The sequence below is a fragment of the Cimex lectularius genome, unplaced genomic scaffold, assembly GCF_000648675.2.
Source record: "Cimex lectularius strain Harlan isolate CLEC.00 unplaced genomic scaffold, Clec_2.1 scaffold144, whole genome shotgun sequence".
In the NCBI taxonomy this organism is placed as follows: Eukaryota; Metazoa; Arthropoda; class Insecta; order Hemiptera; family Cimicidae; genus Cimex; species Cimex lectularius.
In genome coordinates this window covers 766,463-777,382 of record NW_019392700.1, presented here as the reverse complement: position 1 = coordinate 777,382, position 10,920 = coordinate 766,463, and the positions used below count along the sequence as shown (strand labels likewise).

At 34.9% G+C, this 10,920-nt stretch overlaps 1 protein-coding gene across 1 annotated transcript; it reads right to left on the bottom strand.

Annotated features, from left to right (window-relative positions):
• Positions 1-312: 312 nt before the first annotated feature.
• LOC106668478 (eukaryotic translation initiation factor 3 subunit A) lies at positions 313-9,743 on the bottom strand. The gene is made up of 16 exons (XM_014397281.2): positions 9,492-9,743; positions 4,646-4,991; positions 4,235-4,385; positions 3,962-4,162; positions 3,519-3,727; positions 3,294-3,465; positions 2,934-3,233; positions 2,549-2,872; positions 2,364-2,492; positions 2,044-2,301; positions 1,805-1,969; positions 1,515-1,741; positions 941-1,445; positions 796-857; positions 671-720; positions 313-539 (listed from the first exon to the last, which is right to left on the bottom strand). The coding sequence occupies exons 1-16, from the start codon at positions 9,538-9,540 to the stop codon at positions 490-492; spliced, it is 3,198 nt and encodes a 1,065-aa protein (XP_014252767.1). The 5' UTR covers positions 9,541-9,743; the 3' UTR covers positions 313-489.
• Between the last annotated feature and the right edge of the window lie 1,177 nt (positions 9,744-10,920).

Below are 10,920 nucleotides of genomic sequence, written 5' to 3'. Positions count from 1 at the left end.
ACGGCACTTTCATGAGGCGTTGTGCACATTGCATAACTCAGATTTACGCGTATCACAGAGCAAGTAAAATTACCTCCAACTTTGTTGGTTTTTCGAACTTTATAATGACAAATATGTCTAAATAAGTTTCAAAAAATATATGCCAGGGTTTCCAGCAAAACCAGCTTTGAAAGTCCTCCTCACAAACTAGAAAAGTGATTTTATGTAATAGCAAATGTATAATATAGAAAAATAGTGTATCATTTTTCTACAAGTAGAGAAAACAAAAATTTGTGATAAAGGATTTCATAAAGAAATGAAAAATAACCCAAATCCAAATTTCAAAATGTATTAAACAACTCAATTTTACTTTCAACACAATTCCATGATTATACAATACATTAACCAACAAACTGTAAGAAATGTAAAACCAAATATTCCCAGGAAGAAAAAAACAGGATGACTGACGCTGAAATTGTATCGAGCCCAATAAAGGATCAAGTTGCTAAGTTAACGACGTGAGACTTTCTTCCAATCGCTGTCGTCACCTTTGTCCTCACCTTAAAAATATTATAAACTTACATTTAAAATATTTCTACAACAAAACAAAACATGCAAAAAGGAAAATGTATTTTTTCTAAAACTATCCCTTGCATTATATTTTTTTTCCAGTTCTAAAACAAATATTAACCTTTGTCCATTTGCTTCTGTGGAGGTCTATCTTCAGGAGGAGGTCCTCTTCTGTAAACAAACAGCACAAGTTATATTAACGAAATGCTACTCTTATATAAAGATAAAAATAAAAATTATATTCACCTCATCACTGGTTCTTGAGGCTCTGGATCATTTCTTGCACTTCGCCAACTACCGACACCAGCCTAAGAAAAAAGTTTATTTTATTTTATTTTATTTTTTTTTATTTTTTTTTTAAATGAATTAAACATTTAAAAAAGAAACTTACAGTATCAGATCTTCTAAAGTCGCGGTCTCTATCTCTTTCTCTATCACCACCTCTCCTAAAATCGTCTCTATCGCCTATCCTTCTTCCAAAGCTTCTATCATCCTCACCCCTCTCTCTCCTTCCAAATCCACGATCGCGATCATCATCTCTGTCCCTGCGCCCAAATCCACGCTCATCATCTCTATCCCTTCGCCCAAATCCACGATCGTCATCCCGCTCCCTTCTTGTGAAACCTCCTCTCTCTCTGTCATCGTCCCTTCGTGAAAAACTACCACGATCTGTGTCATCCTTGTCCCGCCAAGAAGTCTCCCCTCTTGTCGCCTCTTCCCTCTCACGCATGCGACTTGATCTCCACGGAGTAAGCTTATCATCCTTCTTGTCCTTCTTATCACTAGGAGCCGACTTGAAGCCCAAAGAAATTTCTATTTCTTCAAGCCTCTTTATTGCCTCCTCCTCACGCTTTTTCTGTATCTCCGCTTGTCTCTTGAGAACTTCCATACGTTTTCTTAAAAGTAAAAATAAACAAATATATTTCTTCTTAATTTTAAATAAATTTACATAATAAAATAAATACCTTTCTTCCTCAGCCTTTTCTTTCTTTTTCAACTCCTCTTCTTTCTCCTTTCTGATTCTCTCCTCTTCAGCTCTTTGCCTCTCTTCTTCTTCAATCTTTCTCTTTCTTTCTTCTTCTTTAGCCTTCCTCCAATTGGCCTCTCTCTCCTTCTTTCTATCTTCCTTCCTCTTGGCCAACCTCTTCTTTCTTTCCTCATTCAATTTCTTCTCATAAATTGCAAATTTCTCCTGTTGGTAACAATAAATTAATAAGTATTAAAAAAAAATCAAGTAAAACATTGATAAGCTTACCTGATAAACCTTGTCCCGAGCAGCTTGCAGTTTATTCATGAACTCTTGCCTATCTTTGGCCATTCTAGCTAGACGCTCTCTCGTCAGGACAGCCCTTTCTCTTTCTTTAACTAAATCAGCAATTCTCCTAGCTTCTTGCTCATCCCATAATTTTTTCTCTTCAATCTATAAAAATTTTCCCAACTTTTTAACAAATCTTTCTTTTCCATTTGAATGTACAAACATTATTCTGTATTTACCAATTTTTCTTTAAAACTCTGCTCCAAAAGTGGAATTTCTTCCTGCCTCTTTGCCCTCTCGAAGTAATCAATCTTTTTCTCTTGCGATTTCAATTTCTGCAGCATTTCCTTTCTTTCTTTCTGCAGCTCCTCAGCTTCACGTTGGGCAATCTGCTCAGCGTCAAGAGCCTTGAGTTTCTCCTCGTCCAACTTCTTGAGAATCTTTTGCCCATGCGGTGTTTGTGAAATTTGATGCATTTTCTCTTTCAAATGTCTATCCTGTTGAAAAAACAAACAATGGTAAATTATCTAAAACATAATGGGATAGCGTGAGTACGTACTTTAATTTGTTGGATTTCATTTTCTTGCCTCTTCCTTTCTCTTTCCTCTCGCTCCTGTTCCAAGCGCCTTTGTTCGTCCAAGTGGAATTTTCGTATCAATTCCCCTTGCCTCTTAGCCTCTTCCTCTTCCTTTAAAAATATATTTTACTACAAAAAGAAAACTTTACAATATACAAAAAACCTACTCTGACAGAGTTGAGCTTTTCGAGATATTCCTTCCTGTCTTCAATGATTTTGTGCCTTGCCAAAATCCTTTCATGCTCTTTGGCCATGTTTTCTTTGTAATAATGAACCAAGTCGAGCCTGACTTTATCTTTCTCTTCCTTGTTCGCATTCGGGTTGATTATGCGAAGTGCTTCATTCAGAACATTCGCCATGTTTATCAACTGTGTCCTGAGTTGGTCACTAGGCATACTCTGGAGGACAGGGCCGTCTCTTGTATCTTCACGAGGAGATTCCGAAAGGTCCATACCGAAATGAACACATCCAGCACCATGATCAATGCGAATCTGAACCAAAATTATTTGATGCGCGATTTGTGTCAAACAATAAAATAATTGGCAACAATACCTGCATATCATTGTGTCGTACACAGTCAACAAGTAGCCGCTCCAAGTGAAAAGGTGTCGTGAAAACTGCAAGTTCAAGAAGACGTTTGAAATCGATTGTCTGATAGACTTGAGATACTTGTCTTATGAGCTTGACAAGTGTCACATCTTGTAGCGGAGCGATGTACTGTTCATCTTGAGTAAGCTCCATGGTCACTGCTTTCACTCTCTTACAGAGTGTGAGAGGATTGAATTCCACTTCAAGGCATTGGTACAACTCCTGGAGCTGCGGAGATGCCAACTGGACGACGTTCATCCTCACCTATTATTTTGTAGAAATTATGAATTCCTTTAGAAACCGAATAGAAAAAAATAAACTTACAAGATCACGAATCAAAGATGCCCTCGTGGGTGGCTGCTGCAGTGTCAGGAGTACTGCAAGCCTTTGCGCTTTCTCCAACGGGGACTTGTCCGTTTCAATGAATCTATCGAACTCCGGATGGGCTGATGGAAGCGGGATGGACAGTGTCGCCAACAGGACACAGCATGCCATCCTACAATATTTGGATTGAAATCGGTTTTTATATTAAATTATACCACCACACACCTCTGAAGTTCGTCCGGAGTGATATTCTTTTTCATGTCTTTGTTCAGTTGGAAAAGTTTAAATAAAGCGGCAGCATGGAAAAGATAGTAGCCAGCCTTCCAGAACACCATAGCCAACTTCTGGTAATAGTTAGCCATTGTTTTAGTCACTGGTGGCTTCTTGGAAAGGTTCATCAAACCATGTATATCTTCTATTGCCTTGTATGCTTCCTACAATTTAAATTTAAATTATTAAGCCTCCAATGACCAACAAATCAATATTTGCCTTCAATTGTTAAAAGTTTAAATATCATCAGATCAATAATTATGAAATCTAAAACATATAAGCTACTTATTTTAAGACAAACAAATAAACATATCCAAATTAGAGAATTAACACTGAATTATAAACTTAAGAAATCATTGAAATGATTAAAAGTTATTTATTTATAGAAAATTCTATACCTGCCATAATTCCATTTGTATAGCTGAATCCAGCTGGACAAGCCTTGTTTCCAAATTATACTGCTGCGTTTCTGCTTTGTTCAGAGAAACGTTGGCAACTTGAGTAGGAAGTTTACTAATATCTTCTAAATGTTTCCTAAGTTTATCACAAAGTTTGCGAAATTCTGTTTTCCTATTGTATTTCAGGCAGAAGTTAAAGGCCTGGAGAAGAGGGGAAAATCCGATTATTTCGAGATTAACATGAGGATTTTGGAGAAACAGTTGTTAACAAACCATGCGAGCGATGTCGTGGTAAAGGGTTTCACAATGAGCATTAGTCCTCAAAAGCTCGAGGCACTGACAGTAAGATTCCCACAAGAATTTCACCCATGGAGTTAAGATGGTCCTATCACTTCTATCATGTGCGTCTTCACCGCTCACAGCTCTACATGTTGAATAAAATTGTTAAAACAAATTTGAAAAATATTGTTTTTTATTTAGTTGTTTTCTCTTTTTATTTTCTGGAAGTGGCGAGGATAATGAATTGAACAATCTTTTTTCTTTTCTATTCCTTTTATTTGTACAATATATAGCCTTATAAACTCCACAAAGCCAGGAAGAAAAGAACTGGGAAAATTGCATGAAATGCATTGCACTATCCTCACTACTTCCAGATTTTTTATTTTATTTTATTTTTTTTTATACCTGAGCAAAAGGCTCTCTGGGGTTGCTACATTATCCAAGTCATCAATATCTATCACTGCTTGGTGTGACTGTTCCCTGGCAGATTCAGTCTTCTCCTCAGCCATCCTTAAATAGCCTCTGATCACATTTTCCAATGAGCCGACATTCACCGATTGGAACATGTTCCTGTATTGAAACAAGCCTTCCTTCGCGATGAGGGACTTCTTGAGTTCGACACAGAGGTCCAAATATTTGAACATGATCGGCTCCAAGAGGCTCTCGCTCCAGTTGTAGGCCCATTTTTTATTTCGAAATACTTCATAAAGAGTATCGAGTGCTCTGGCAGGCTTGCCGACATCAATAAACTCTAAAACAATCAACTTTTTTTTATTAAACATTTATATTTCATTTATCAAAAAATAATATTACATTACATATACAACTATACAATCATAAATACAAATTGGCTATTTTTAAGTTATTTTAATGGACCGCAAGGTAATTATTATTACGATTATCTTCAAAAAAAAGAATAATAAATTTAACTAATAACAAAATGATACTGCTGCAATTTGATTAGATGTATAAATTATTGATTGTAGATATTGTATGAGAACTATACTTTCCTTAAATATCAGTGCTCTAATCAAATTTATTTTGCATGTGCAGAATTGTATTAATTATCAAAGAATTATGTCAATGTGAAAAAAGTTAACAACACTATTGCAACTGTAAAGCTGATTTCTTAAAATTCAAATGAAGGTTCAAGAGGACGTGATATAAAAACATGGATAAGCACTAGAAAAAAAAGTATCTTGTAGATAGAAAGATAGAAAACCAATTAATTTGTTCAAAAGATTTGTATTACAAATTTTTCTAACACTATAATTAAGGATGAACTAGATTATCGACCTGCTGGATACAAGAAGTCTTTTCAGAGGATCTTCGGAAGAGGTCAAAACAGAAAAAACTTCCTTACAGTTTTCGCATAACCAGTATAAAACTGTCGAAAGCCGTAAGGAAGTTTTCTCTGTTTTGACCTCTTCTGAAGATCCTCTGAAAAGACTACTATAATTAAGGTTCAAACCAGAGGTCAGACCATTCTATTTAGCAATATGTAATCTTTTCAACCTACCTAATGCCAAAAATGTACAAAACTTTACTTGTATGGTTTGTTTTTATTTTCTACAAGATACTATAACACGCTCTACAATACTGCCGTAGACTACAACTGATCCAAAGTGAATACAGTTCAACCGCTCAGAAACAGGTTAAAAGAAAATATAAGTAATTATTAATTTTTGAGAGGCTATCAGTAGGACTCTCTATGACAGTATCCTGTTGATTTTGGGTTGATGAGTGATGAGATTCAGTTTCAATTCAGAGTACAAGCAATTTATTAAAATAATTATGAATTTATTTAAAAGAAAATAGAAATGATTATTAATTTGAGTGACTGTCAGTCCAATTAAGGACACTGCACTATGATCCAAAAGGATTTTATATGATAAGATGTTTAAACTATTGAAATAAGCATCTTGAAAAAGAATGAAAAATTACGTAATATAGAGGAAAAACTTCAGTGATTTTTCTACTACTGTAATTTTAAATCTTGAGCAATTTTTATTGAGCAATAAGTAGACTTCAGCTTAAGAGTAAATGCCAAAAATTTATAAAAGATTATTTGTGTCTAGGATTTTTCTATACTCTCTGTAGAGCTACCATAGAGCCCACCTTACCCTACATTGCCAATTGATCAAAATTTGTACTGGATGAGTGAATACAGTCGTTATTAAAAAAAAAAAAAAAAAAAATTAGAAAGCTCAATGTAGAATCAGGTTAAAAGAAAATTGAAGTGAGATGATTATTAGTTTGACTGGCAGTCTAGAAACTGTAATATCCAACTCTTTTTTTACTGATTTTGAGTTTCAATGCTTAGTGCAGACAATTGATTTTAAGAAAACTAAATTTGTAATTTATCTGAAAAAAAAAAAGTTTGAGCGGCTGTCAGTCATATTACAGACACTGCAATATGATCCAAAAGAATTTTATATGATAAGATGCATCAACTATTGAAATAAACATCTTGAAATAGAGAGAAAAATTCAGTACTTTAACGAAAAACAACTGATTTGTCAATCACACAAATTAAGTTTATATCTGGAGCACAGACAATTCTTTTGAACAGATAGATTTGAAGAAGTGGTCGTCAACATATTAAATGTCAAAAATATATACAAGATTATTTGTGTGTAGGTAGTAGTACTGAAGAGCTCACGTTTTCATTTTGGCTATTCATTATGGATTGATTAATTTTGGGATTATTGGGATTAACTTTCCATTAAGATTGTGGACAATCGATTTGAAAAACTAGAAAACTCATTTAAAGTTTGTGAAAAATAGAGTAAAAGTGATTATTAGTGTGTGGTGTTTAAGTGACCATTAGTTAATGATTATTGGAGATCGTGAGATGCAGTCTGGTGTGACATAGGTTTAGAAAAACATTTTCTTTATCGTGCCAACGTTTCGATCTTTATTGAGATCATCTTCAGGGCCTAGCATTTATAAACATTGTTTAAATTATACAAATACATGTAGGATGTGAAAAAATGAATTTATACAATGCTAGAAATTTTAGAATCAAAGCATTTGTACTCACTCAAAATGTTGACTTCAATTGAGGCTAAAATTTCTAACACTGTATAAATTCATTTTTTCACATCCTACATGTATTTGTATAATTTGAAGAATGTTTATAAATCCCAGGCCCTGAAGATGATCTCAATGAAGATCGAAATGTTGACACGATAAAGAAAATGTTTTTATAAACCTACATCACACCAGACCACATCTCACGATCTTCAAATAGTGATTATTAGTTTGAGTGGCTATCAGTCAAATCAATATCACGAGGATTTGATATGATAATATGCTTAAGCAACTGAATTAAGCATCTTGATAAAAGTAATTAGTAATTTAGAGAAAAACTTCACAGATTTGCCTTCTGCCCTTGTTAAGTATCAGTCTGGAGCACAGAGCTTCTATTGAGTAATAAGTAGCCCTCAACACCTTAAACTTAAAAAATTATAAAACATTGTGAGCAGGTTTCTTTATTCTTCAGTAATAGTACGAAGTACACCTTACCACCTACTGATTTTGGATTGATTTTGGGATTGTTGAAATTCAGTTTTATTCAAGATCGCTGACAATTGATTTAAAATACTAGAGAAAGTCAATTTGACATTTGTGTAAAAGAAAATAGAAGTGATTATTCGTGGGGTGAATGTTAATCAACTTAATGACATTGCAGTATGATCCAAGAAGAATGTTTTAAACTGGAGCAAAGGCCATTCTATTGAGCAATTTGACTTTACAGCATGTTAAATGTCATAAATGTATGAAATATGAGATAATAAATGAACAATTATATTTTAAATTAGGGTTAAAAATCGCTCAAAGGAGTTTTTCAGTTTGGATGGATGTCAGCCCAGAAAGGCATTTCAGTTAGTAAGATAAATCAACTATTGAAATAAGCATATTGTAAAAGAAAGGAAAATAAAGAAATTTCACAGATTTTGGCTACTGGCCAAATTATGTATCAATAAGGAGCACCGAGCTTCTATTGAGCAATAAGTAGCCTTCAATTATTCAATTTCAATAACTTATAAAACTAATCCATACTTGCTTGGTAGTCATAATACCAATTAATTATCCTTTTTATCTAAGGTTTTTGGTTGAGATGAAAAATTAGTGTCACAAGCAGGATTCGAACCCACGACCTTCGGCTCAATTCATCACTGCTCTAATCACCCGAGCTATCGTAACTTCTATCCACTCTGACACCAACGCCCCATCTCAACCCACAACCTTTCGAATTTTCCCTCTTCAAATAGTTTTCAAATATGGAAAAAAGAAGGTAAATTCAAATGGTTTTAAGTTGAGATGAGGAGTTGGTGTCTAAGGAGATTGATGTCACGATAGCTCAGGTGGTCTAAGCAGCGGCGTATTGAGCTGAAGGTCTTGGGTTCGAATCTCACTCGTGCCACTAATTTTTCATCTCAATCAAAAACTATAAACAAAAAGAATAATAAACTGGAATTTATAAAACATTGTGTGAAGGTTTTTTTAACATCTCTACAGTATTAGCACCTACTGATTTTCAGTTGATTTTGGGATTGTTGAAATTGAGTTTCAATTTCAATTTCTTCAGTCAAGATCGCTGACAATTGATTAAAACACTAGAGAAACTCAACATTTCTATCAAAGAAAATAGAAGTGATTATTAGTTTGAGAGAATGTCAATCAAATTAATGGCACTGCAGTATGGTCCAAGAAAAATGTTTAATCTGGAGCATAGGCCATTCTATTGAGCAATTTGACTTAACAGCATGTTAAATGTCATAAACCTATAAAATATGAGATAATAAATGAACAATTTTGTTTTAAATTAAGGTTAAAAGTCGTACAAAGGAGCTTTTCAGCTTTTTTTCCCAGTTGTCCAGTAAGGGTACTTCATTATGTTTCAAGTTATCGACCAATGCCGATCTACTTTCATCATATAAATTTGTCAAAAAGAGGAAGATTTAAAGGGATTTAAGTTAATAAAACCAGAAAAAAAAATTATTTTAACTTTTTTCTAAATAACGACCCCCCCACAGTCAAGATTACGATTACAGGGAGGTTAATGGGTTCGGAAAGTTGTCAACCTTATCGGGGAAGGAACGTCAAAATAGAATTCTGTTATCGGGGATGATCACAGTTGCAGCGAAATTTGCCGGGGGCGGATCTGCGCGGAGCCGGGGGGCGGCAAACCCCTCGAAAACCACTTTGTCCCGTCCGGGCGACACGTGAGCCGTCTGTCACTTACCGTTGGCCCTTTTCAGGGCATTTTCCGGCCTCTGGCTGTATCTGGCCATTGTCCGAGATGCGCCTCTTCAAACCGATTTGGCCGTTGGATGGGCGGAAGAGCTCGAGCCTGGTCACCGTTAAAAAAACAACGGAAAACTATCCGAAGAAAACCGGACAGAAAGCCACGAGTCCGATGGACACCAATGGTACGGAAGTGGATTTCCAATATGGCCGCGCCTCTCTAACCAAATGCACTACGAACATCTCATTTCCGTCCAACCTAATCGAGATTTTAACTCGTACCAAATACGCAAAAAAGAAAAAAAGACACCGCTTTAAATTAAACTTTAAGAATTAGCAGACGGATTTATTATTATTTCTTATAAAAACTGAAAAACCGACACGTCGTTGTAGTATTTTCCCGCTGGATTCAATTATGCCGCAAACCACTTTCGTTGGTTCATGATGAACAATAGAATAGAATCTTTATTCAAAATACACTGATGGACAAAACTAACGCACCTCCCTTAAATTTGACTGTATTTAAGTTATTCGTATTTTGCATACAAAAAATATGTTTGGTTGTAAAAATAAAACATTTTAAAATAAAATGTTATTACCTAATTATGGATCCCTGGGCACTTGGGGCATAGAGGCAGCGAAAAGGTTGACATATTGGCCAAAGAGGGGGCCAACATGGGAACTCTCTGGGTCTTGAACCCTACTGTGGCTTAGCATACTGCCACGAAAAAGGATTCATCTTAAAATGGATCCTTAATGAGTGCAAAACCTGGTGAAACCACAGGCATGAAGCTCGCTAAGAGATTCATAGAAGGGCCATCCATAAAACTTATAAAATAATTATTGGAATGTAACTGCAACTGAACCAGGATTCTGGTTGTACTCTTGACAGATCAATGCCACTTAAGAAAGCACATGTACCGAATAGGAGTACAGAAGAAATACTGCCTGGAAGATGAAAGACCGCACACACAGGAGTACATTTTATGATTCTGTGAAGGTCAATGTAGGTGCAACTAGGACAGGAAAAACCGCAAGCAAGATCCTACACTAAGAAGTCACTGGCAAAGCTATGAAGGCTGTTAATAACAACCTGAAGCTTAAAAAACAGGGGAGCAGAATAGAAGTGTACAAGGCCTTGTGACCACCTCTTTATCCCCATCCCTATTATCTAATTCTTAAAAATAAAAAAAAAATAAAAAAATCCTCCTGAAACACATATCCAACAAAAATAAAGTCATGATGGCAAATATCTTTTTGGGTCACCTTTGAATAACCCTAATTATTGCATAAACCGTATAAAAATTTTGAGATTTGTTTGTCATTTTGTAATTTTTTTTTTCATCCAAAATTATCAAAAACAAACACACTATAATATATAAATTCTTTATATTCATCCCTAATAATCTATTTCACAACCTACAAAA